Consider the following 27650-nt stretch of genomic DNA (forward strand, 5'->3'; position numbering starts at 1 on the left):
AGGCAAGAGAGAAAATTAAAAATGGAAAACAGAACCATTTACTAATAATCCACTCATTTGCCCAGCATTTTACCATTTTCAAAGCCCTTTTATACCCATTATATCATTTGACCTGAAATAACCCTGAATCGACAGGGCACATGTTGGTCATCTCATTTTATGAATAAGGAAGGAAACTGAGGCCTAGAAAGCAAAGTCACAAGTTGGTGACAGAGCCAGAACTCAAACTGTGTTTTAAAATTCTAAGTCCGATGTGTTTATTGCTGCTTCGCAGAGAAGTCACAGAACATCTCTAGTCAGCTCTGGCTTCCCTACTTTCCAGCTACGTGACTTGGGGCAAATCACTGAATCTCTCTGTGCTTCCCTATTCTCATCTGTACATGGAGCTGGCGTAAAGATTAAATGAGTTGATTAATGGAAAGCACACAGTAGGTGCTCATTAAAAGTTAGCTCTTGCTTTTACTCTTAGCGATAAAGAGAGACACGAGGAGAATGGCGAAGATGAGAAATAATAGAATCGTGGCGAGAGGGGGGTGAGGAGAAAACTTCAGAGGCAGAAATGGCTCCAGCATGTCAGTGCATAGTTCCCGCCCAGCCAGTGACAAACAGGAAGGGGGTGACTAGGCAGAGGCCAGGGTCAGGTCAGTGGCACCAGCAGGAAGGTGCCCTCACCCCCACCTTGGTCTTCAACCTGCAGAAGCTCACTTTTGCATGGGGCTACAGCCAGCTGGCAGCAGGCCCAGGACAGAATGTGAGGCCTGGCAGAAGAGAAAAGAGAGAGATAAGGCATATGGGCCAACCATGAGGGGCTTACGGTCTAGTTGTAAGCTCAAGATGTGGATAGGTGAGCGGGCAGCTTCACTCAGTCTCCTAATTCTGACCAGGCACTCCGTGTCCGGCGATGTGCTGCTAAAAATTAACAACCAGTTCTTGGGAGGTGAGGGTCAGTGCTGGCAGAGGGGCAGGCATGAGAGTTCTATGACCTCATGTAGCTATAGCAATAATTGGGAAATACAAGGTGACCGCCTTGCTGTATCTGAGCCATACAATTCATTCTGTCAATCCCAGAACTTTAGCAAGGACAAACTATGGGTCCGATGCTGGGAAATAGTGGTGAATAGAGACAACGTTCCTGCCCTCCAGGAATTTACATTTTTAGTGGTAGAGAAAGATACCAACCAAACACAAACTAGATATAACGGTATGACGTCAGTGAGATCATGATAAAGTGAAGCAGAGTCAGGGAACAGAATGGCAAGGTGTGTGAGGTTAGGCAGGTCGACAGGGAGCCTCTCCGAAGAGGGGCATTGAGGCGGGGACCTGAGTGAGGTGAGGGAGGGTGCCATGCGGATTTCTAGGGGAGAGAGTGTCCAGGCCAAAGAAACAGCAGAAGCAAAGTCTCCGAGGTGGAGTGTGCTCAGTGAGGGGCAAGATGTGGCAAGGGAAGGAAGGGGTGAACTCTGAAAGGCAGCTAAGGGCCGGATCACAAAAGGCCTGGTGGACTGTGGGAGGGAGGCATCAGATGGACTTCTAACTGCGATGCCCCTGCGGAGTTGCATTAGGGTCTCAGATAGAAAAGAACCCCTTTGTGGGCTGTTTGGAGAATGACCACCAGGGGGCGAGTGTAGCAGAAGGGAAAGCCCCTCTTCTGTCACCAGAGATGGTGGTGGCTTGGACCAGAGCAGTGGCCTGTAAGAAGTACGAGATGTGAGGAGGGGCTCCCTTTGGAATATATCCTGAAGGTAGAAGCAACCGGACTTGCTGCTGGAACAAATCATTCCAGGAATGGAACTACATGAAGAGCATAGCTAGTAACAACTCCAGGCTATTGAATTCCTCCTGTGGACCAGGGAGTTCCTTGCATTATCTTCTTGGTTTTCCCACAAAACCTGGAAGGGGGTATCGCTCAATCTACTTATGATAAATAAATGGGGCTCAGAGAGGCTGAGTGATGTGCCCACGGTCCCACAGCAAGCCCACAGCAGATTGGAGCCTTTCTGGGATTGGAGCCTTTTGGACCATCATGGGTGATTTCCCTGTCATATCAGCCACCCCTGGGACTTTGGAAGGATTAGGATACTGCTTAGTACATAGTAAGTGTGTACACGATTATGAGTTTGCAAAATATTTACTATTAAATGTCCTTATTCCTTTACATTCACAAACTTTTCCCCAGCTTTATCGAGGTATCATTGACAAACAAAACTTTTAGATTAAAGTTGTACAATAGATTAAAGGTGTACAATGTGATGTTTTTGACACATTCATAAACTTTTAAAAAGGTTGTAAGCACTACACAAGTACCAGAATGGCTAAAATTAAAAACAAACTAAACAAAACAAAAAAATCCTGACCCTGCCAAATGCTGGCAAGGATGCAAGCAATGGGAACGCTCATCATTGTTGACAGGAATGAAAAATGGTATAGCCACACTGGAAGACAGCTTGCCAGTTTTTGAGAAAGTTTATCACATGTTTATCATATATCCCAGTGGTCCAACTCTAGATATTTACCCAAGATAAATGAAAATATATACTCACACCAAAACTTGAACATGAATGTTTATAGATCATCTCAGCATTATTCATAACTACCCCAAACTGGAAATAAGCCAAAGGTCCTTCAGCTGGTAAATAGATAAACAAACTGTGGTATATCCATACAAGGGAATACTACTCAGCAATGAAAAGAACAAACTACTGATCCATACAACAACATTGATGAGTCCCACAGCTGAGTAAAAAAAAAGCCAGACTCAAAAGGCTACATGCTGTATGAAATCCATATATATGAAATCCTGGAAAAGATAAAACTAAGGTAAGAGAACAGATCGGTGGTTGTCAGGGGCTAGGGAGTGAGGGAAGGGAGTGACAACCAAAGGGGTAGCACAGAGAAGCTTCTGGGGGAGATAGAGCTCTTCTATATCTTTATTGTGGTGGTGTTTACATGACTCATAGTACTTTTGCTAAAATTCATAGTATTATACTATAAAGGGTAAATTTTACTGTATGTAAATTATCCTTCAATTAACCTAATTTAGTGCCATGGTAAGGCCACTTCCCATACCCCACTCAGACTAAGCTCCCCTGCCCCCGGCCCTGGGAACCCTTGAAGACCAGAGTCAGGGCTCCCGGGCTCTAGAATTGATTCTGCCCTTACTGAGGGGCTGGCCATCAGAATCACTGGTGATCTTTAAAATGCTCATGCCACAGCCCCAGCCTAAATCAGATGTTCTGATTTAATAGGCTTGGAGTACAGCCTGGGCATTGGGAGATTTTCAAAAGTTCCCCAGGTATTTCTAATGACATAGATGCTGAGCTCCCTAGGAGCAGGGACTATAATTTGTTCAACTGTGTATCCCTAGAAATCCCATAAATATGTGCATTGCAGCTCATGAAGGCAGACGACACAGTGTGAAAGAGCTGAGAACTACAAACACCTGTAATAACCACCTCTGTTCTGAGTACTGGATGCATATTCATTCATTCAGGACACATATTCATTCAGTTGAGCGCCCCCAGTCCCCAGGGATGTAGGAGCATGGTTATTCCCCAGGAGGGAAGGCAGGAAGAGGCAAGGTCTTCCCGCTGACTCAGGGTCTGCTAGGCCCCCCAGAGATGCCCCAACCCTGGTATCTATCAGCCTTCCCTGCTCCCCACAGACGGAGCCACCAGACTGCCACCAGACTGCTGGGGGAGCTTCCAGATTTTTATTTTTATTTATTTATTTTCCCCTCTTTAATTCCCTCTTCTCCCCCCTCCACCCCCACTTCCACCCCTGACCCATGGATGTTGCCGTTTCCCCTTAAGAACTGGATCTCTGAAGGTAGAGCGTCCCCTCCCACATGCTCGGGGCATGCACCCATGTACCCGGGGCCTGGCGCACCCTGGGTGTGGTCCGTGGCTCCACGAGCAAATCTGGGGTAAGGTACTGCCCGGGACAGTCGGGGGCTCCCCCGGGTCACACAGGCCCCTTCGAGCTCCCAGGGAAGAGCCTCGAGGATAGCACTCTCTGGCTCTCAGTGGGACCCTGGGTACTGCCAGGTCCGGGCTCTGCTCTAACCCTTGTCACTTCTCATTTCCATGTCCCCACACTCATTTGTAGAATAATAATCACCCCCATTCCTACTGGGTGCTTTCCGGTGGTTCCTGGGGCACAGAGCCTCTGGGCTCTGGCACTGATGCTTTAGTGACCCCACATGGTGGCACTTCAGGCCTCTTGGGCAGGGCACATGAGTCTTATTTTCACCCTGACACAGGAAAGGCACTTTTGTTCTTGTGATTATAGAAATAATGCATGATATTGAAAAAATATATACAAAAAACACAGAAGCATCTAAAGAAGAAGCAAAACAGCCACTTCCGAAGGGTGTCACATACCCCTTTAGATGGTGCAGATATAAAATGTCTTCGTCCAAGCAGGACCAGAATGTTCCACAGCACAGTAGTTCAGAATGCTGCTTCTCCCCGCCCCTTTACGTGACGACAAGCACATTACTTAACAAGGGATGCCTCAGTTTTCTCATCTGTAAAATGAGGATCTGAGTATAGTATCTACTTCTAATGTTATACAGAATTAAATGAAATAATCCCCACTAAGGCCTTAGTACAGGGCTTGACACATAGTGAGTGTTTAAAAATGTTAGCTCTTGCTGTAGTTTCTACTCACTTAACCTCTCACAGGCATCTTCCCACATCAGCACATTAAGATCTAAGCCTTCTCGTCAAACAGCCGCACTGTCCTCTGTTGCATGGATGCAGCTGAGCTTCCTAGGATTCCCTCTCAATAGGCGTGAGTTCATTTAATGAGTCTCCTTTGGATGGTTATTTATGTAGTTTTCAACTTGGGGGACTATTTTAAACAATGTGCTCAAGTCTTGTCACACTGGCCCGTCTGTCTCCTTGGGGTAAATTCTCAGAATTGTAACTGCAGGCGAAAGGGTTAGAATATTGGTGTATGTGCAGGTAGAATATTGGTATACGTGCGGGGTGCACACGTTTAGAATTGTGATGCGTGCCCGATTAAAACGTTGGAGTGCACAGGGTTCAGTCCTTGGACCTCTTCCTTCTCCTGTCTCGCGCACACTTTAAACCCCATCTCTGGGATGACAGCTCCCATGTCTACATCCCAGCCCAGACCTGGCACCTGCGCTCAGATGCCCAACTACTGGAAAGGGCACTCAGCTGCAACCTGTCCGCGTCAGAGCTCCTGATGTATTGCTGTTCCCCAGCCGGCCCTTCCACTGTCTTCTCATCTTAGTGGCAGATCCGTCCTCCATGCTCTCAGGTTAGAGGCACCACTAGCTCCTCCTTCTCTCCCACCCCATTCACTCTATAAGAGACTCTCTTCCACTCTTCCTTCAGAATAAATCCAGAATCCCATCCCTTCCCACCACCTTCACTGCTCCAACCTTGATGGAAGCCGTCACCTCTCACCTGGATTGTTGCAACGGCCTCTGAACTGCTTCCACCCTCATTCCTTTTAGTCTATTGCAACAAGCAGAGGGGGTTGTTAAACCAAATCAGATCCTTCCAATGACTCCCCTCTCACTCAGCCCTCGGAGGGCCTCGTATCTGCCTCCCCTCGCTCCACCCTTAGTTTTAGGGATGGTTTGATGTCTTCTGCTATGACTTCCTTCCTGCCAGCTCTGCTTCAGTCACACTTACCTCCTTACTGTTCCTTGCATGCACCAGGCAGGCTCCCACCTCAGGACCTTTGCACTGGATGTTCTCTCCACCTGGAATGCTCTTCCCCAGATGTCTGCATAGCTCCTTCCCTTATTTCTTTCCTCAAGGTTGTTTGCCAAACATCGACTTTTCAGTGAGGCCTCCCTTGATTTTCCTTTAAAACACACACACACGCACGCACGCACGCACACCGTTCTCCCTCATTCCTTTCCTTGCTTTTTCTTCTTCCACCAGGGCGATCATCCATCCTGGTTTGTCTGAACTGCAGGGTTTCTTGGGACTTGAAACTTTAAGTTTTAAAACTAGGAAAGTCCTGAGATGGTTTGTCACCATAGTTAAGCACTTATCAAATCTAATAGGTTCTATGTTTTACATACTTATTTTGTTGATTATCCCGCCCGCCCCGCCCCCACACACACTAGAATATAATCTCTATGAAGGCAAAAAATTTTGTTTGTCTTGTTGATTGCTGTATCCCAGCACAGGAACTGCATTTGGTTCATAGGAGATGCTCAATACATTTGTTGAATAAAAGGATGAACTCATGGCCAGCCTGGTCCCCAGAGACTGTGCCAATGAAGCTTTCTTGGGCTTTTTAAACACTCTATAGGTGGCAGGTAGCCTCAGGGCAGGGGCAGGCGAACCGCTAGGCCTGGAAGGGGACAAAGGTCTATGACTTGTCTGTTTTGCCTTCTTCAAGGGCAGAGCCTCGATGTGTCTGGATCTGACAGAAGGGGCTTAGGGTGTGAGCCCAGGCTGGGGCCACTGCATATGGCCTGCTGACCACTGTCACCTCCTGGTGGTTTCTTACGAAAAAGCAGCCTCGCTCACCAGCCAAGGAGCCAGGGAGGTGCTCCTGCCCTCCCTCCTGCTACCACCTCTTCCCTCCTGGTCTCGCCCAGCTTTTCTTCTTTTTCCCTCCTTTTCCTCTCCTTCTGGACTCCCCTTCTTGCTTGCCTTATTGCTCTGCTACCTGACAGAAAGAGCTCTGACCTTAGTGCGCCAGGTTAAAACCCAGCTCTGCCATCCACCCGCTGTGTGACCTTGAGCCAATGACTAAGCCATTCTAAGGCCCGATGTCCCCATCTGGAAAATGGGGATTATAACTCCTGAGGGTAAAATGAAGTAATCCATGTAAAACACGTATCACTCAGTGCCTGGCCCAGTAGATGTTTATTATTATTTATCATCATCATCATCATCATTATCATCATCACGATTATTATTATCATGCCTTGCACTTGATAGGTGCTCAATCAATAGTCATTTGCTTTTTCTTCTTCATCCGAGTAATCCAGGCTGCACATTAGATTCATGTGGGTATTCCTGAACATAACCATGCCTCCCCAACCCAGACCAATTAAATCAGAAATCTTCGATGATGGCTAGAGGCACTGTTTTTTTATTTTTTATTTTATTTTTCATGGGTATTTTTTAAAGATTCCAGGTGACACTACTGAGCAGCTCAAGCTGAGAACCACCCTGGTGACCAACAGTCCTGGTGACCTGGGACTTCCCTAGTTTTACTACTGAAAGTCCCATGTCCCAGGATTCCCCTGAGCAAACCAAGAGCTTGGTCCCAAAGAAACAGGCATGTGTTTTCTGAATGCCAAATCAGGACACACAGTCTGGGCACAAGATGACTAGAAATCGATTATTTAAACCTCAGCTTGGAGTGGTGGTTCACAGAGGACGCAGGGGTAGACTGTGGCAGGAACCAGGCTTTGAGGGGGGAGTGGCCAGCTGTGGCTCAGTCAGACAGATCCCCATCACTGGGTTCCCCAGGGCTCCAGCCGCTGGCCGCCCGCTCCATGGCTTTCATCCAGCGGCCCCTCAGCTCCTCGGTTTCAGCCTTGAAGGTGTAGAGCTGGCCTGACTGTTGCAGCTGGAAGACCCGGGGGTCCCCCTGGGGTCCAGCTGACACCTGGTAGCCCAGCAGGGGGATGGAGGTGTGAGCCCGAATATCCTGGGAGAGAAGAGAGTGGTGACTAGCTGTCCTCCCATTCAGCCCCACCACCCCAGTCATTTGAAGGTCACCTCTCACTCCCCACACACCCACGAGGCAGGGCAGGCTGATGGGAGGGCATCCAGAAAGAGAACTGGTTGCCCCTTATGGGCAAAGCGATTATGACCTGGGGTCTGGGACCATCTTTGAAAGCCACTAACCCTGTGACTGGAGGGAACCATGTCCTCATTAGGCCTCAGTTTCCTCGTCTAACATATGAGGCCAACAATACTCCCCCTCTCCCACATACTGTAAGAAGGCCAAGGCCTGGGGGTGGCATTACCTGAGGGGCAGCATAGATGTACAGCACGAGGGGGTCATCCCGGGGGATCACACACCAGCCCCGGGTGCTGCTCTTGCCCCACTTGTCGCCGATGAGCTGTAGGAAGCTGCACATTAGGCTCTGCTCAGAACCCATGGTGGACCCTTTCTAAAACCAGAGAAAGGGACCGTCAGGGAACAGAACACCCACTGTGTGACAGACATTGGTCTGCGGGCTTGACAATCACTATTTCTAGTCCTTGCAGCAACCCTGCAAGGAGAGGTTATTTATCCCTGAGGCTCAGAAAGGTCCTATCATGAGCCTGTGGTCGCACGGCCGGCCAAACCCCAGCCAGCCTGAACTCAAAGCAGATGCTGGGAGGCTCCTTCCAGGGAATGGAATTACAGCCTGAGAAGGGGCCGATCATCCCCTCTCTCCTGAAGCAGGTTGTGTTGCATAATGGTCAGGGAGGGCATGAGCAAGGGCTGGACATAGAAAAATGGGGAGAACTGGAAACCAGGCAGATGTCCATGGAAAAGAACCAACTTGAAACCTGGGAGTTGTGTTCAGCTGCAATAGGCTGGGGTCTTCTCCCACCTCCCAGGGATGGTGGGATATCAACCTGGCCTTTAATGAAGGAAGGGCAGAGGGCAGTGGTCACTGGTGTCTGGGCTGAGTTACATTGCATTTGTAGCAAGAAGCTGAACACAATGCCCCATCGATGCTGACCGGCACTACTTGAGCAGCCTGAGGAGTGCCTGTGGGTGGAGAGTGGCTCAGCAAGGCCCCAAGGGCAGCAGAGAGGACATCTGTGGCAAAGTTAGAGAGCTGGCTCCTAACTCACAGGGTGACCTTGGGCAAGTCACTTCTCTGGGCCTGGATCTCCATGGGATAGGTCCCTGAAGTCCCCTCCAGTTAGAATGGAGACTTCAATCTGCTTCTTTCCAACAGTGGGACCCTGACCTGGAGCCTCAGATTCCCCATCTGTAAACTGGAATCAGTAATATCAGCCCTCTTCACCCCCTGGGACTGTCGGGCAGGGGGTGGGGATGTGAACAGGGACTGTCCAGAGAGGCTGTGAGACTCCTGGATGGAGACACAGAGGAGAGGTAGGAGAGCCTAGATGACAGCCTGCAGCCCAAAGTTGCTTCGATTTGGTGGCGGGCCCAGTTGTTTGGGAAGAAGAGGGTGGGGGTGTGTCTGTGGGCAGAGAGAGGAGGGAGGGTGTGACCACAGTTGGCTTTTCCTCAGCACCTAGGACAGTGTCAGTATGTGGTGGGTGCCTGGCACCCACTTGCTGAATGGAAGAACGGTGGCCCTCACCTCTAGGATGCCCCGCCTCCTGTCCTCCTTGTCCTCGGGGAGCACGTTTCCGGTGAGGAATGTGTAGCAGTTGAAGCAGACTCGGTTGGGCCTGTTGTCATCATATTTGAGCTCAGCCCGGTAGTCAGAGCACCTGGCACACACCACCTGGGAGAGGACAGATAGGAGGGGCTTGGGAACGGAGGGGAGGCAGGGGAAGATCATGCTTGTACCTTGGCCTTTGAGGCGGGCGTGAGAGTAACCAAGGACAGGAGAAAGAAAAAGCAAGATTCAGGGAAGGAATGGAGGCAGAGAGTACTTCCCATGCTGGCAGAAGCCCGGCCGCCTGGAGGCCACAGTACAGGGAGAGAGGTCAGATCTGGCCCCCATTGCAGGTACCCCAACTTTTCTCCCCTTCAGAGTCCCCTTTTGTGAAGGCAGCTGTGAATCCCAGGGGCTTGCTCTACACACACCCCTTGCACCTGATTCACTTCTCCGAGTGCTCTCTGCCCCCTCTGCGATCTCACCTGACTCTCACAGCAGCCCCACCAGGTAAACAGCACTGGGTCTTTTATCTTCACCTAACAGCTGGGCACAGGGCAACCTAGAGGGGGCAGCGAATTGCTCTGGGCCCCACAGCTCACTGGGCACAACTGGCCCTCCAGCAGTTTAGCTTTAAGAGTCATGCAAATTTTGCGGTTCCACTCAATCCTAGAGTCAAGCATGTTCTAATATAAAAGTGATGGGCTGGTTGTTTTTGCCAGGAAGACCTGCCCTGGGTACCCTGTGGAGTGGGGCTCACCCCCAGCCCACCATGGAGAGGCCTCCAAGAAGGCTAATATAGATCATGCTGAGGATACTGGGTGCAAGAGGCATGACAAGACTCGAAGAGAAAATGGGGTACTGTAGGACGTGACTTCCAGGAAGACAGGGGTGTCACAGTGAGTCTGGGATGTGGGGTTGGAAATGAGGATCAAGAGATAGAGACAAGGAGGAAGTGATATTCATCAGGGAGCTCCTGTGTGTGCCCAACACAGCACGCTACCAGGGAGGGCCCCACAGGAGAAGGCCAGGGCCTGCCCCACCCTGCCCCACCAGGATTCCCATCTGGCAGGCGGGAGACAGAAACTGGGCACCAAACCACCAAAAGGATGACTCACAGGGTACAAAAGTATGCACAGGCAGGAGAAACCTCAAAATCAGGCCAAGAGCACCTCACACAGTCTCACACCATGGATTTCAACTACCTTGGGAGTATTTTATTTTTTTAACTTTTAAAAATAAATTTATTTAAATTAATTTCAAAGGGAGTATTTTATTTTCTATTGAGATTTAATTTTTTATAATATTAGTCTGTATTTATTTTCTCCTCACCAACTTTTTATTTTGAAAAATGTCAAACCTGCAGACAAGTTGAAAGAATAATACAATGACACCCCACCACCACACAATCCCCTAATTGTTAACATTTTTGCCACATTTGCTTTCTCTGACTCTGTATATATGTATTTTATTTCTGAACCATTTGAATATAAATTATAGTCGTCATGACACCCCACCCTTAAATATGTAGCTGATGTCAAATAAGAATAAGGACACTCTCTTGCCTATCAACAATGTCATGATCACACTCAGGAAATTTAACATTGATACAATATTATCTACATATGACTCATAATTAAATTTCTCCCAATGGTTCCAATAATTTTTGTAGCTGGTTTTGCTTTTCCCATCCAGGATCCAACTAAAGATCATACCTTTCATTTCGTTGTCAGAATGTTTTATTTCTTCCATGTACCCAGAAGGCAGGTACATGAGTATTATTATACTATTCTTTGTGCTTTTTGTATTTCTTAACTATTTTTAATAATTTTTAAGGCACTACTTACAAAGTCACAGATGTGAATCGACTCAAAGCTTATCTACAGATAGAATTACCGAGAACAGTAGCTATCCCCAGATCCTTTCTATCTGGCTCTGGGATGTAACTTATCACTTACATCTGAACATAGGTGTGTCCCCAGTCCTAGAAATTTACTTTGTGTCCTGATTGCAGTTTTACACATTTTGGGGCTACTTCCCTGACTGAACCTGTCCAGCTGGTCTCCTATCCCCACCAGAGGTAATTAAGGACTACAGTAAAGGGCTTCTCTGTTTGCAAGGTAAACGGAGAGGGTAGTAAAGTCAGCAGAGAACAATTCAAGTGCAGCAGGTGCTTAAAAAGCAAAGCAAGATCTGCCTCTGGTCACTGGGCCTGAGCTGATAAGAGGGAGGAGTGGAGTAGACAGGTCCCTTCCTCAAGCAGCTGGTGGCTCGCTCCTCTGAGTGAGCCCTGCCTGAACTCTTGAGGAGGCAGAAGGAAGGGAGGAGAGGGAAGGGAGTGCACCTTCTCTCGTCGAGTCCTCACTACCATCCTGGAGGTAGGTATTATAATCCCCAAGGTACAAGCGAGGAAACTAAGAGCAGAATTAGGAGTAGAGCTGATCATGCGCTGGAGTGCTGAGGACTTGCCAAGAAGAGGAGGGCACTGTTATCTGAGAAGAGAGGACAATGAGGGGTGGGTTTAACAGGCATGGGGCTGATGAGGTAGTGGGTGCAAGGCCTGAGAGCAGCTGTGGGGGTTGGATGCCCTTCACCCTGGAACTAAAGAATATTTCCCGATACTGGGTTTGGAGCCCAGACAAATGGCGGTAAGAAAGAAGGCGGATTAACAGGGTCACTTCGGAGGGTATCCTGAGCAAGCCATTTAACCTCTCTGAGCCTCATCTCCCCATCTGTAGAATGGGGATAACGCAGGCCCTGCTTCACAGGTGGACGCCCGTGAGGTCCAGACAAAGTAGTTCACATGCCTGGCTCAGAGTTGGCACCTAGCAGTCTGGGGTGCACTGGGTAAAGCCAGCAGGGTTAGTGGGGAGGGACGAGCGGGGCCTGAGCATGGAAGGCACAGGCCAGGGTAGGACTGGTGGAGGCAGGGGTGCTGGGAGGAGCACTCACGTAGCCGCAGGCCCGGCAGTGGTGGCGACGGCGCGTCAGGGCGTTGAAGGGCTCCTGGCAGCGCATGCACATGGTCACCATCTTGTCCCGGACCCACTGTGGTGCCCGGAGGCCCAGCTCCTCGGACTGCAGCTGTTGGGGCAGCAGGGCAGAGACTTCATGACCCTCTTCTGCCCACTCCCTGAGGTTTTGGAGCCCCTGCCCATCTGCTGGTGGCAGCATTATGTGTGTGGTGCTTCCCAGTGGCTTCCATGTAGAGCTGACTGAACTGATGAAGACGGTATGATAGGTCACTTACTATTATTCCTGTTTTACAGGTGAGGAAACCGAGGCCCAGAGAGGTCAAGAGACTCAGCAGAGACACCCAGCAAGCCGGAGTACAGAGCTGAATTTGAAATTCAGTCACAGACACTCTCCCTGATGCTGCACCTTCCCTTGGTCTTACGTTTCTCAGGCACTTTCAAGCCCAAACCCGCACTGCCCCCCACAGCCAGAGCTCTATAGACCTGAAGTCCTTCCTAGGGGTAGCTGCATGTGGAGGCTTCCACAGGAATGGTTTACTAATGGAGAACCTTTCGTATTGAGCCTCTAGGTAGGATGGGTGGGCTTCCCAGGTCCTTCAAATCACTCCGGGGTGGGGGGTGGGGGGGGGTGACACTCCCTGCCCTCCAAGCAGGCCTGGGTGGAGCAGAGAGGGAGTAGCCCTGTGTGAGACTGGCGGCTCCAGCCAAGGACGCAGTCTTCATTTACCTCCTGCTCCTGAGCATCTCCCTCAGGGCCCTGGACTGCAGCCTTGAAGGTTTCATTCCGCTTCTCGATCTGGTCAATGGCTGCTTGGCAGGCCTGAGGGGTGAGGGGCACGGGGAGGTTGTTAGAAGGGTGGCAGGGAGGGCGTGCTCATCTGTCCATCCATCCACACATTCAACAAACATTGCTGAAAGCCTACTGATGCTGGATTATAAGCACACATTGACTGACTTAAGGGAAGAGAAACTATTATCCTCAGATTACAGATGTGAAAACTGAGGCTCAGGGATATTAAGTGATTTGTCTCAGACTACCAGCTAGCCAGTGAGAGACAGCAGGATTTGAACTCAGGTCTGACTCTCCAAACTGCCACAGAGCAACTCCTGAGGAAGAGCAGAGAGCAGCTGGGCCCGCGTGCTCACACACACACACACACACACACACACACACACACACGATCCCCTCCTTCTCCCCACACATATGTGCCCTCCCGTCCCCTCAGCCTGGGTAGGTAGGGTCAGAATTCTAGGGGCCCTGGAGCGTTCTGATACCTGCATCCAGGAAATCATTTCCTCTTGGGACCTGCTCAGAAAGTGAACACCGATGTTGAGGAGAGCAGCCCTTCCCAATTTCCCGCCTCCCCGCCCCGCGCCTGCCCGCCTACCGGGCTTGCAGCTCCAAGGTGCGCTGCTTCCCAGACACCAGGAAGGAGTGCGGGAACTCGGCATCAGTCAGCTCCCGCACCTGCTTGGAAACAAGAGGGAGACGGCTGGTCACACTTGTTCCACCTGCCCCACCCCCCACCCCCAGGCACTGTGGGTAGTGGGAGCTGGATTGTGCCCAGAGGACAATTTAAATTTGTGAGACAGGGATAGGGAGCTTGTTCACAGCCTCCCTAATCCCATGGTTAAGCAAATGCATTGGGCCTCCTCTAAGCAAGTGGAACCTACGCTTCTGGAATTTAAGCAGTAGCTAAATTGGCCCAGTGTGAGGTAGAAGCGACAGCTCCTGACAAAAGATTCACCAGAAATGGAAGTTGGGTCACAAATTGGATCTGGGAACACGATTTTTTCAAGAGCAGATGGAGGGTCTAGACTAAGACCCTCTACCTCATACAGTGAATGAAAGAATTGATTGCCCCATTCATAGATCAAACAGATCCCCCGCTTCTTTCACCATCTTCTTGTCCCAGAATGTCACAGGGTCCCAAGGCCATTATGAAAGCTGCCAGTCAGGGAGAGCTTACTAAGTGACGGCCACTGAGCTCAGGGCTCTCCATACATGTTCTCATTTAATCCGCTCAACTGCTGAACCTACTGATCAGTTCTGACGCTTAATGGGCATTATGTGCCTCCTGAGGACAGCGCCTCCTGCACAGCTGAATCTGGTCGGGTCTCTAGGTTAGCTACCAGGTTACAAGAAATATGGGGACCAGGGGACATGTTAAATAACACCAATGAAGTGGTGGGAGGCAGTCAGCAAAATCCAGACTATGAGAAACTCTACCAGAGAAATGATCTGATTTGTTTCTATGAATAAATGAGAAAAAGTGGGAGAGAGAAGTTTAATGGTCTAAAAGGGATGTAAGAAGCATATCACAAATGATTCAGACAGATCAGCTGTGAGAAGACATTTATGAGACAGTCAAGGAAAACCGAAGTATCTTAGTGTTACTAAATAATTATTATCAACGTGTGAGATATGATAATGGTACTGTTGTCACCCTTGAGGCCAAAAAAAAAAAAACAGTTCTAATTTCTTACAGAAATATACTGAAGTCTTTATGGGTGAAATGATTATATGTCTGGGATTTGCTGTTAAATAATCCAGTGGAAAAGGAGATTAAGAGGAGAAATGCCGAGGAAACAATACTGGCTTTGAGTTGACAATTGTTGAAGCCAGGTAATAAGTATATGGGGGTTCGTTGTACCATTTTCTCTGTTTAAAATGTTCATAATTAAAAGTTAAAGGAAATCTTCACAGCAATCTTGGGAGGCAGTTATTATCACCCTCATTTAAGAGATGAGGAAATGGAGACTCAGAGAGGGCAAGAGATCTGTCTGAGGTCACACAGCATCTAAAGGACAGAATGAGGATTCAAACTCAGGTTTTTGGCCCCTAAGGGTAAAATTAAAGAATGCCTATTTCCACTCAATCCCCAGAGTCCTATAAGCACAGATCTCTCCCAGGCAGTGTGGAGTCACAAAGGGAAGCTAAGACATAAAGCCCTAGAGCCCAAGAGCCCTAGTGTAGGGAAACTTTGTTGTCGCTGAACTCATCTGACATTTGAGCCCCTCTGCTGGCTCCCTGCCACATGTGACCACTTTCAGAGCAGTCCACCACACGCCAGAGAGCATAGATTCTGGGCATGCCCTTCTTCACGTTAGGCCTTGTCTACCCTTCAGGCCCACAGAATCAGTCTGCTCTCTCTAGAACGACCTGATGTGATTTGGACTCAATATTCATGGCAATGGAGAGGTTCTAAGGGTTTATAAATGGAGAAGCTCATGTGGAAGAAGGTGTTTGGGAAGTCACTCCAGCAGCTGTGTGTAAGGGATAAAGGGCTGGATCTGGAGGGAATGGGGCACACCAGTAGCCCAAAGGCCAGTTGGGAAGTGATGCCCTAAATGGGGCAGGCCTGCCCAGGGGGCTTGCCTGCACCTGGGAGAGAGAAAGTTTTCTACCTGGGGGACAGTATCAGGAAATTTGGCAAAACTCTATGACTGATTGGGTGGGGGAGAGGGGAGAGAGAAAAGAAGGATTGGAGTCCAGAGGTAAGAATATGATGCTTTTAATAGAAATGGGTGGAGGGAGGGAATTCCTGATCTGAGGGTCCATGGTCACCTACCTCTGCAGAGGGACAGGACGAAGGTTTCTAGAGAACAGTTTCCTGAATGCCCAGTCTCAATCACCCCCAAGTCTGGGCGGTTTCAGGCCACTGCTAGCCCATACAGTGCCTTTGTGCTAATTAGAAGACATCACCTCCTCAAAACACCTTACTGACATCTGTTGGCAAACTGGCGGAACAGTCAGATATTGTTGGAACAAGACGCTTGACTGCCATCTGCTGGACAATGAGAATTGTAACTATACCATCTATCCCTGCTGCTGTGGATGAGGTGTGCTCGTGCAGTGCACAATCCGCACAATGGTACGTGGAGACCCTAAGTGTGTGTGCTCACATTCCAGACTGGCCCTCTACAGGATGGCACAACATTAGGACCAAGTCAGATCTCAGGGAGCATCAGCTGCTGAGAACAAGGCCTCCTTGACACCCAAGCAGGAGGAGGCCAGGGGGTCATAGGCCAATGGGAAACATGGTGGTCAAAGGCCACCATGCATATCACTTAGTAATATGCATGTAAGTTTCCTCCATGTCTTTTTATGGATTAATAGCTCGTTTTTTTAATCACTGAATAATACTCCATCGTCTGGATGTACTAAAGTTTTTCTCCTTATTTTTAAAAGTGGAATTAACCACGTATATACGCTCACACGCAGGCAAACTGCACACAGTAACTCAATGCAGTCTCATCTGCAGAGACTGACACCTGAAAACAATCTAAACGTCCCTCAGTAGAGGGCTGGCTGAGTGAATCACAATATGTCCACATGCTGGGCCACCATGTAGCTCTTCGAAAGGAAAATGAAGGTCCTCAAGTGCTGACATGCAGCAATCTCCAGAATTAGTAGGTAGTTATAAAAGCAAAGTGCAGAACAGTGTATGTGAAAAGCGGTTTTCACATACACCATTCGTTTATGTGAAGCAAAAGTAAGGAAGTGATAATAAATATAGAATCAGTTTGAGTATGCAAAGACTACCTCTGGAAGGCCTCACAATAAGCCAAAGCTGCCTCCAGAAAGGGGAGCTAGGGGATAGGCGATTGCATATATTTTCGTATTGTTTGATTTTGGAATGTATATAATCTATATTTTTAAAGTAATGGAAATATGATTTTTAAAAGATTTAAAACCCCAAACTACAGGGCATAATAAGAGCCCCTACATCACAGGGCTGTTATGAGGATCTGATGGGATGATGCACGACCTGATCCACGGTGACTGCCCAGTCAATGGGCACTATTATGGACTGCTGTCCCCACTCCTATTTGGCCATCTCTAAATGAAGACACACACAGCTAGGAGCTTAGATGACAGGGTAGACCTTTCCTACTCAAAGTGTGGCCTGTGGACCTGCAGTGCCAGAATCACTGGGAGCTGGTGAGAAATGTAGAATCTCTGGTCCCATTCGACCCACTGAATCAGAACCCGCATTTTAAGAAGACCCTCAGGGAATTCATGCACATACTAAAGTTTTGGAAGCACTGGTGTAGGTAGTGGGGAAAGCAGAATGAGCTTAGCTATAACGAATGCCATCCAGAGGGTAGGCCAGGCCTGTGGGAGCTGGGGAGGACCATGGACAGGAAGGCTGGGAACCCAGACAGGAGAGCTCTAATCGCAAACTCTTCCACCTCCATGTTGGCCCAGGACCTGCTGCGGTTTGGATTCCTGGATTGAGAACCCAGGTTGGCCCCTCCCGTTACTCCCCATACTTAAGGCCCACCCTCAGGGTGAATCCCAATAGTGATTGGGGTGCCTCTCACCTTCATCCCAGCCACGTCGATGCGGGTCCTCACCTGGAAGTGGGCACCCACCTGGATGACCCTGGGCACACAGTAGAGCAGCATGTTGTTGAACTGCAGGAGACACAACATGAGTGTGTGTGCAGTGGCCGAGGCAGGAAGGATGCTCAGGTGGGGCTTCCCTGAAGGTGGGCCCAGCACCACTGATCTCCCTCCCCTCTCCCCACATTCTGGGCCAGCTCCCACTACTGGGTTGCCCTACTTGTGGGCACCCAGGGGCCACAGCAGAGCTCAGACACCTATGAGGCCTTTCTCATGGGGGCTCAGGGCGGCAGGGGCTTACTAGAGCTGTAGCACCCTCCCCGAGACCTCTAGTCAGGACCAGTTTCCAGATCTCCAGGAGATCCCTGGCTTCTTCAGTGCAAACTGAGGCAGTTCTTTCTAGTAGCTAACCTAACTCCCTCCGGCTGTGCACTCCTAGAACACTGATAAATACCACAGACTTTGGAGCCAGACCTAATTCAAATGCTGACTCTGTTGCTTCCTAGGGCATGTCTGGGAAACCTATTAGTTAGAAATCTCTGAGGCCAAGATTGTCCAAAGTCACCCAGGTGACAAAGCAGAGAAGGACAAAGAAGCAAGTTATTCCCTGTTCCTCCTGCAGTGCCAGGCAGACACTGGGCAGGAAGGACCTAGGCAGTGTGGCCCATGACTTCCCTCCCCAGTAGGAATGGACCCGGCATCTCCTTACCAAGAAAAGGTAGCGTTCCATGGGGTCACTGCGGCGGAAGGAGATCTTGAGGACCGGGCCCTCACGCAGCAAGGTGTTGGAGGGGTCCACTATGTCGTCTTCGAGGCCCAGGCGCTGGTACACCTCCCACAGTTCCTGCAGCCGCTCCTGGGGACGGAGGTGCATCCTCAGCAAAGGCTGGGCAGGGCCGACCCCCTTCTGGAAGGCTGGCCTTGTATGGACCGGGACAGGGTATGAGAGGGAGGGCCATAGCTGACCGGCGCCATGGGCAGGATCAGGGGATGAGCAGATACAGAGACCTGGGTGGGCTGAGGGAGGCTGAGAGGGCAGGTTGATGGTGACAGGGCCCCAGAAGATGCCCGCTGCTTCCACCCTGAGGGCTGGGCTGCTCACCATCTCAGTGATGGCTGCGTTGGAGTGCTGCGCCGCTGAGAAGATCATGTCGAGGGCTTCTGACAGGGTAAAAGAGCCAGAGTTGTCCCCTGAAATTCTGGGGCTGGTGGCTGAGGTAGAAGGTCCTCGAGGCTTAACGAGGTAGCCTCAGGGCCTGCTGTGAGCGCCTCCGGAGCAGCCCTGTCTGCGCAGCCCAGCATATGGGGTGCCCGGATGATTGGGGGCCGTTTCCCACCCAGGTGGAGAGACTGGCAGCCACTCAAAGACAGGGCTTATGTGTTTGGCTTCCGTGTCTCGCAGTTCCCTAAACCAAGCCAGACCCAGAGGGTACAGTGGAAAGAGCATGGGCTTTGGCTTCCAAAAGGCAGGGCTTCAAATCCCAGCACTGCTTTTTTCTAGGGCTGTGTGACCTTAAGCAAGTCACTTAACCTCTCTGGGACCTAGTGTCCTTGCCTGTAAAAAATGACTAATAGTATAATGTCTAGGAAGTACCAACGACCAATGTTGATGGCTGACGGTCATCATAACCATTTTAGCGGGTGCTCATTAAATACATGGGAGCAGTTCGGGCATCCCTGGACCTCTGGGTCCCCCGGGGGTGTCCTCACTCTGGGCATCGGCTCGGTCTATGGCCTCGGCTGGCAGCTTCTGCAAGTACTCCTTGAGCAGCAGCTCGTAGCGTGGGATTCTCTGCACAGGTTCCAGCATGTGGTGCTGCAGGGTCAGGCTTCCAGAGGCCTCGCTGCTCTTGGGGAGGGTGGGGAGGTAAGTGTGGGGTGAGATTGGAGGGTGGGTGAGAGTGGGGAGGGTGGGGGTTAGTGTGGGGTGAGAGTAGGGGTTGGGGGTTACTGTGGGGGAGAGTGGGGAGGGGTGGCTCTGGCTGCCCCTGAGGGTCAGGGGAATGGGCTGGGCAGGTAGGTACCCGGACCTATGGAAGCACTGAGCCTGGGAGATGCCCCAAATCACTGGGGAAACTGAGCTACTGCCCATGAGGGTGGCAATGCAGGCTCTGCCCTGCCCCCACCCCAACCTCACCTGAATGCGGGTGAGAACCTCCTGGAAGGGGGGAGACTTGTCAGTCCAGGTGGCCAACAGCTCAGCAGCTCGCTCAAAGTTCTTGACATACTCACTGTACATCTTCAGGAAGGGAGCCAGTTTCTGGATCACATCACCAATGCGGGGGGTGGCTGGCCTACAGGAGGGGCATCCAGGTGTTGTCCTCAGCCTGAGGACCTTGATGCCAGGCTCCCTACACCTCCCCAAACAGCCTTTCTGCTGCACTTCTGGGTGCAGGCAATGGGGGATGTGTCATCCTCCCACACGTGTGTGTGGTTTATCCCCTTTAGACTGTGAGACCTCTGAGGGCAGATGCTGTTCTCTCCCAGGGACTGGGCTCACCCAAAGGCCCAGTACAGTGCTGGGCCCAGAACAGGAGGTCAACAACAACTTGACACTTGTAACAATAACAAGTGCCACATGCCAAGCAGTGCCTGAGACATGCTGCATGTCTCATCTCATCTAATTTTCATAACCCTACAAGGGCAACAGTTCTTGGCCCACCTTAGAGATGAGGAAATCAAGGCTCACAGGGGTACGAACTGACCCAGGACCATCCTGTGGTAGGGCCCGAAGGTCTCCAACCCAGGAACTGTTACAGCAGAGCGGTCAGGAGTCACCATCTGGAGCTGCCCTGCTTGAGCTGGATTCCCAACTGTACCACTTATTCTAGCTGTGTGTTCATGTGCAAATCACCTAGCTTCTCTGTACCTTAGTTTTCCCATCTGACAAATGAAAATGATGGTAGGTGACCTCAAAGCATTGTCTTTTTTTAAAAACAAACAAACAAAAACATTTATTATGAAAACTTTTAAGCAAGGTAAAATAAAAAGAATATAAAAATGAACCGTATGTATCCATCACTGGATCTAACAATTCCTAACATTCTTCTTTGCCAAAGAATTTTAAAAGATATCCCAGACATCATGGCATTTCTTTGGTAAAATATATAAAGCAAGTAATTTCACCACTAAATGCTTTAGTGGTCATCTCTGAAAGCAGAGAGGGTTTCTTGCATAACCCGATGCCATCACCTTACAGTGGGCTGATTTGAAGATTAAGCGAGTTAATAAGTGAGGTATAAAGCCCAAGTCCGGTCATGTAGGGAGCTCTCAGTTAACACTGGCTATTTCCACTGGCTCCTGTCACTCAGCCTAGTGAGAACCTGATCCACACATACAGGCTCGCGCGCACGCATGCACACACACACGCACACACACAGCCTCCCACAGCTCATTCCTCCAAGCCCCTTGCCATGAAGACAATGAGCCTAGAGCAGAAGACTGCTATGGCCACACAGCAAGGGCAGGGGCCTAAAAGGCCAAACCCAGTACACTGGGAGCTGTGGTCAGGGGCCTCAGGGGCTCCTGGTGGACCTCACCAGTCATCCAGCCTCTGCTGCAGCTCTGGGAGGAAGAATTGCGCATGGAACTGGTAGATGGAGGAGATGTTGGAGAAGATGAGCCTGACCACATCCTCAGGGAAGGCCTTGCTGCTTCGGGCCTCCTTCAGCAGCTCCTGGAAGAACACCTGCAGCCGCCATTGGATTACTGGGCCTGCAGCAGAGAGGGAGCCACCCACACCAGCCCAGGGGAAGACAAACACAGCCCCAGGGACTTCGGGGACCCTCCCAGCCTACCGAAGGCTTTCGCCTCCTTGATATCCCATTATTCTCACAAGAACCCCAGAAGAGATAGGCAGGGATATTCTGGCCACTTTACAGATGGATAAACCAAGGCCTATAGACTCAGGGACTTGGCCAAAGGTTAGCAGCTGATGAACGTCAGAAATGGGGCAATTCAGGGTCTGTCAAGGTCTTGGCCTTCGCCAGGCTAAAAAGCCCTCTGCTGATGTTAAATGATTTAACCCTCTAGCCTAGGGGCTCCTTAAGAAAGTGTGAAAGGGTAATAATGGTGAAGATGTTGACATTGGGATGACAGATGGGGATGCTCTGTGGGGCCTGGAAAGACTGGCTGGTGTGTATTCTGTTATACGTGAGGCACAAGGCACCAGGGTGAAATGGGGAGTGGCACTAATGGGTTAAATCCTGATTTCTGCCCCAACTCCAGCCAATGGGGTTAAAGGACTCAGACTTCCTAAAATCAATTTGAGGGGTTCTAATTCTTAGCCCTGACGAGGTGGGTCGAGAGGAAGAGCAGGAGTAGGGAGAGGAGACCCGGGTGCTGGGGGTCCAGTAGGGGCATCCTGGCCACTGGCCTGGTCTAGCAGGTGGAGGCGTGCCACGTAGGCCTGCTCTGTCTCCAGCAGCTCCTGGACGATTCTCTTCTCCTCAGGCTCCTGTAGGGTGTTTGCGGGGAGGAGAAGAAGAGGGACAGCTTTGGTCTCTGATGGGGACCTTGGGTATAGTCTCCAAAGATGCCTCAGTGAAACACACCTCCCGGCATTCATGCCTTCCCATGGTGCATCTGGGCTGGCTCTGGGGTCACTTTAACTGAGAGAATTGGACAGAAGTGAGGCTGTACCAATTCTGAGTCTAAGCCCTAAGAGGCCTGGAAGCTTCTGCCTGTGCTCTCTTGGGAGCCTCGAATCACCATATCTGGAGGTTTGGTTGCCCTGGTGAAGAGACCTCGTGAAGAAACCACATGGAGAGAAGAAGCCCTGAGACTACACAGAGAGAGAGCCAGGGGCCCAGCCATGCCAGCATCCCAACTGAGCCCAGCTGTCTCCATCCAGCCAGGCACCCGGCTTGAGAGTTGAGCTTCTTGGACATTCCAGTCCCAGCCGCTATGTAACTGCAGCCACAGAGAGACCCTGTTATGGACTAAACTGTGCCCCTCCCCGCCAATTCATATGCTGAAGCACTAACCTCAAATGGGACTGTATTTAGAGATAGGGCCTTTAAGGAGGTAATTAAGGTTAATTGCAGTCATAAGGGTGGGGCCCTAATACACTAGGAAGAAGAAGAGATAGCAGAAAGAGATACCAAGAAGAGATGCCACAAAGAGAAAAAGTCCTGTGAGGAGACAGTAAGAAGGCAACTGTCTACAAGCCAAGAAGAAAGGCTTCACCAGAAATCAACCCTGTAAGCACCTGGATCTTGGACTTCCAGTCTCCAGAACTGTGAGAAAATAAATTTCTGTTGTGTAAGTCACCCAGTCTACGGTATTTTGTTATAGCAGCCTGTGCTGACTAGGACAAACCCAAGCGAGACCAATATAAAAACTATCCAATAGCATTCCAGTCAACATACAAAATTATGAGAAATAATAAATTGTATTCAGACACTACATTTTTGGGTGGTTTGTTATGAAGCAATTAATAACCAGAACATACTATTATGATCACCATCCCCATTTTGCGAGTGAGGAAACTGAGGTACGAAGAGGTTAAAGTGACTTGCCCAAGGTCACACAGTTTGTAAGCAAAAGAGCCGGGATGTGAACCTTGGCAGTCTGGCTCCAGGTACACAGTATCGTGCAGCCTAGCTCTTGAACTCCACAGACAAGGAAACTGAAACCCAGAGAAGGGAGGTGACTTGCCTGGGATCAATATAAGGGCAAGAATTAGCACTGATCTCTATTTCTAGTTGGGCTTGTTACCTCCTTCAGTGGGTAAACTGAGGCCACACCAGGGTAGGGTATCTGGTTCACAAGATGGAGACTGTTCCTAGCTGTGTGGCCTTGGACCAGTTCCTTAAGCTGTCTGAGTTTTGATTTCCTTGCCCAGAAGACTCTACACTGAGGGGTGTGTGAAATAGTACCAGCAGTGCGGTGCATATTAGACACTTAAAAGCCTTTAGTGGAAGAGAATTTAGCTTCCAGCTGGGGAAGTGCTGACTCTGGCTGAGAGAGAACGTATGGGGAGGAGGAGGGCGGTGGAGGGGACTCCTAGTTCCCCACTTCTACCCCAGCCCTTAGGCACCTGCATCCCCGTCTGGGTCCCGGGCTGGTAAGATTTCCTCCAGGCCCCGCTGGACAGTTTGTTCTTCAGGGAGCTCAGGTACCTCCTGCTGACAGTCCTGGGCTCAGACCCCAGGGCCTCCTCCACATCGGGCCTCTGCCATGGCCCTGTGGGTGGGGGAGGCCTGCACCCAGGGTGATGATGCTTGGCCTCCAGCACGTGGGCTCCAGGTGCTGCTCCTGGTGTCCTGAGAAGAGAGCGGACTTGAGCGTTTCCTGTCTGTAGAGTAGGAACAATAGTGCTTCGTTGGTGGGGATTTTGGAGTGATTAATGCAAATCACTCGTGTGCAGTGGCCCCTGAATACCTGGCCCTCAGGAAGAATTTGGTAAGTAAAATATCCACTTCCCTCCTAACACTTTCTTGGTGGGAACACCAGTCTTCAAAATGAGTCATCCTGAACTGTGTTTTGTTCTCTGGGGAACTACATACTTCCCTGTTTAAAATGCAGTGAGGAACCCTTCCTTCTGCACACAGAGGTTTTTAAGAGCCATCCCCCTCCCCACCAGTCACCCTCATCTGTGGACCTTGCCCCTGTTTTTAGTCTCTGCAGCAAGAAAGGCCTTAAAACCTTAGTAGCTGACAGGTCAAGGGAAGGTGGGAGTCACAGAACACTGTGAAGGGAGGGTAGAGCTGCTAAAGGTAGGGCTTTTCAGTAGGAGCTATATGCCCTATGCACCTCCAGCAGGGGGCAAAAACCAGCCTGGGAGCAGCTTTCCTGTGCTACCAGAGACGGGGCCTTCGTAGGGCAGCTCTGTCACTATACTTACTGGGTCTGCAGGCCAGCTAACTTCTTTAGAAAACAGAGTCCACCCTCACCGAATATATCCAACGATTTGGGCTACATTCCATTCCCTTTGGTGTGGAATGGCTTGTGACGACAGCACAGGTAGGCACCCTTATGAGAAAGATAGGCTGGGAAATGGAAAACCAGCCAGGTACAGAATCTCCGACGTTCTGTGTAAAAGTTTTTCATTACTCCCATTTTGAGCTAAGGAAAGTGAGATGCAGAGAAGATAAGCACATTTCAGCTAGGGGGTGGCAGAGGTGGGATTCAGGTCAGGCAGGCTGGCTCCTGAGCTTTCACTTTAAACTGCCCCTGCACATTTGAGCCAAGGAGAAACAGGTCCAGAGAGTCGATACAACCTGCCCCAAGTCACAGCTTGACTTTGCGGCAGAGAGAGGATTGAGACCCAGTGTCCAATGGCCCCTCGTGGGTTCTTTCACTGGCACTCCAATGCCCAGTTTCTCAGCCTATAGATCTTCGGCTCATGGAAGTAGCTGAGACTCAGGTTTTCTGTTTTACATGTGGTTTCAGCTTCTGCATTTCTCTCCAAGTGCCCCAGGCCAGTTTCTCTTTCCTCTTCACCCGCCTTAGTTTCAGATCAGCTAAAGTGCTGAAGACCTCACAAGAAAGCCCAGGCCAAGGCAGCTAGCATGGGGCCCCTTACACAATAAGGGGTAACTTTTACCCTCTTGACTGGGCTACCTCTGACCACATTCTGGTCTGAGGGCTGCCTCCTCCTGCTAGGGTTGTTGTCTGGGCAGAGTACATATACTTGAGGGTCTCCACCGGGCACGCCTGGCATGCTGGGTTGGGTGCTGCCTTCTCCTCACACCCATGGGGATGGTGGGCCAGGACGGTGGTTCCTAGAGCTGTCCTCTGTGCTAAACAGACATGCTTGGCAAAGGACCCCGGGAGAGGCAGAGTAAGGTCACCTGGCTCAGAAAGTTGAACCACCCTTCCAGGTCCACATCTATGCCGCTCCTGCTGGGAAGCCCACTGAAGGTTTTGTCTGCTCTGAGCGCCCTCAGCACAGCCCTCCAGCATATCAACAAGTACGCCCTCACCTCCAGTAATTAGGATATTTACTGTCCACAAGCTGGCATCACGGTAATTCTATGAGCTTAGCATCCAAAGACAGAAATCTTCTGGATGGAGATCATTTTTTAGGCACCTGGGTCTGCTACAGTTCCTGTGTGACGCTGCTCTGTACCAACTATACCCCTTCGGGACTGAGGCGCTTGTCCCTGCAGCTGCTGTTAGTATGGCAGCTGATGGGTTATTACCTGAGTTCCTCTCTGGAAATTGTCCTCCTTGGAAGAGAGCTGCCTCACCCAAGGTCAAGTCCACATCCGACGACTAGTCCATGTGGGGGTATAAGGACCCAACCCTTTGGAGTGACCTGAGGAGCATCCCAGCTCTAGAACTCCCTGGGACAGACTGGGAACTCTGTTGCAGGTATATGGCAGTTCAACTCCTCCCTCTGCCCAAAGCTGTGTCCCTCACCCCCGCAGGTGTTGTTCCCAAAACTCCACCTAGTAAATCTCCTGAAGTAAATCTCTATCTCAGTCTATTTCCAGGAAACCCTACCTAAGAAGGTCCCTAACACAGTCCTTAACATGCCTCCAGAGTGGATTAAAGCCACACACAAACACATGCACACACATGTGTGCATGCACACATACATCATCCATGCCACTAATGACCTCCACACATCTGACCCCGTCTTTTCCCTTCAGACAGAAGCCCCTGCATGGCCCCTTGCCCATGAACTTAAAGCACTTAAAGCCTTTCTACCTCTCTGTATCTTTATTTTCTCATCTATAAAATGGGAATAAAAATAGAACCTACCCCGGTTAGGCTGTTAGATGATTAAATGAAATAATTAACAAAACGCACTTAGAACAGTGCCCCATAGGTAGGCTGACCATACATCCAGGTTTACCTGGTTTAGTCTCAGCTTTTCCTATTGTCCGCTCCTCCCACCAAAAAAAATTTAATGGCATTCACTTTCAATGTCAGTAGTGTCCTGGTTTGAATGATAAATTACATGTTTATCCTATATATCAGGAGTAAGTGCTTGATGAGTATTAGCTATCATTTCTCTGGAGGGGCAACAGGTGGAGTTCTGCAGCTCAAACCCTGTGCTCGGTCCACCCCGTCTCACTCATAATTACACACAGGTCTGGAGTCTCTCCAGCATATCAACAAGCACGCCCTCACCTCTGCTCAGCTCCTGGTGCCCCAACAACATTCTCCTGTGCTCTGAGGAACCCATGACTGAGGGACACAGGCGCTGCCCAGGCAGGAGTCCAGGACAGGGCCCAGAGAGAGATCTGCTCACTGAGAGGAGTCCAGAGCTCCTGGGACAGGCTGGGGCCTCTGTTGCAAGTACATAGCAGTTCAACTCCTCCCTCTGCCCAATGCTGTGTCTCTCACCCCCACAGGTGTTGTTCCCAAAACTCCACCCAGTAAATTCCCTGATTTACTGGCCCTGGTCCTATTCCTCAGCCTGGAGACTGGGAGGGTCTGTGCTGCCCAAGGGCCCAGGGGAGGGAGGAGGAGCTAGAGGGAGGCTGGAGGGAGGCCAAGGTGACCCTTCCCACCCCCACTACCCCATACCTGCTGTTCTCAAACACAGTCACCAGATTGGATACAGATGCCAGTTTCTCTTTACTCTTCCCCTCCATCCTGCAGGCCTCCAGGGTCCCTGAAGTAGGGAGAGAGGCCTCCAGCCAGCACACTCAAGCCACCCCCGCCTGGGGTCATAGGTAGGCTAAGTAAGGCATTGGGAATCTGCTCCCATCCTTCCTGAGGGCCCAGCAGATCTTCTCCTGGCTTCCGAAAAAAGAAGAAGGAAGTGGTCCCAGAGCCACAGCCCTGCAGGGGAAAGGCCACTGCTCCCCACAGAGGGAGGAGCCCACTCAGGCCCCACCCCTCCCTCACAGGGGCTGACCTTTCACTCCTATAGACCTTCACTTCTAGAAGCCACAGCACCAGAGGTGGTTTCTGGAGCTGGACCCCTGGCTGGTCTCTCGGCCTGACCATCTCTGGCCAACTACACTTTCTCACAAGATCCTATGGTTTTACTTGGTCCTTTCTCAACTTCTTTTCCGCAAATGACCCTGTTCACTGCTGTAAGGAAACAGTTTTTTTCTTATTAAAAA

The 27650-nt window shown here is 50.3% G+C and overlaps 1 protein-coding gene across 1 annotated transcript; it reads right to left on the reverse strand.

Moving 5' to 3' along the window:
- Positions 1 to 6856: 6856 nt before the first annotated feature.
- On the reverse strand, positions 6857 to 27328 carry FGD2 (FYVE, RhoGEF and PH domain containing 2). The gene is made up of 16 exons (XM_039856114.1): positions 27106 to 27328; positions 23663 to 23888; positions 21998 to 22078; positions 21162 to 21310; positions 19760 to 19916; positions 19333 to 19471; positions 18725 to 18783; positions 18332 to 18478; positions 17602 to 17694; positions 13662 to 13741; positions 13549 to 13579; positions 13001 to 13093; positions 12251 to 12382; positions 9278 to 9424; positions 7976 to 8122; positions 6857 to 7653 (listed from the first exon to the last, which is right to left on the reverse strand). Exons 1-16 carry the CDS (start codon positions 27171 to 27173, stop codon positions 7438 to 7440), a joined length of 1965 nt encoding a protein of 654 aa, XP_039712048.1. The 5' UTR covers positions 27174 to 27328; the 3' UTR covers positions 6857 to 7437.
- Positions 27329 to 27650: the final 322 nt, after the last annotated feature.

Source organism: Pteropus medius, unplaced genomic scaffold, assembly GCF_902729225.1.
Source record: "Pteropus medius unplaced genomic scaffold, Ma_sr-lr_union100, whole genome shotgun sequence".
NCBI classification, from domain to species: Eukaryota; Metazoa; Chordata; class Mammalia; order Chiroptera; family Pteropodidae; genus Pteropus; species Pteropus medius.

Excerpts from the sequence above, each read along its gene's own strand:
- FGD2 (XM_039856114.1), bottom strand. The coding sequence starts at position 27,173 with ATGGAGGGGAAGAGTAAAGAGAAACTGGCATCTGTATCCAATCTGGTG. Across the intron at positions 17,695-18,331 it reads TGGAACGCTACCTTTTCTTG|TTCAACAACATGCTGCTCTA; the intron begins GTAAGGAGATGC and ends TGTCTCCTGCAG. Across the intron at positions 7,654-7,975 it reads ACATCTATGCTGCCCCTCAG|GATATTCGGGCTCACACCTC; the intron begins GTAATGCCACCC and ends CTTCTCTCCCAG.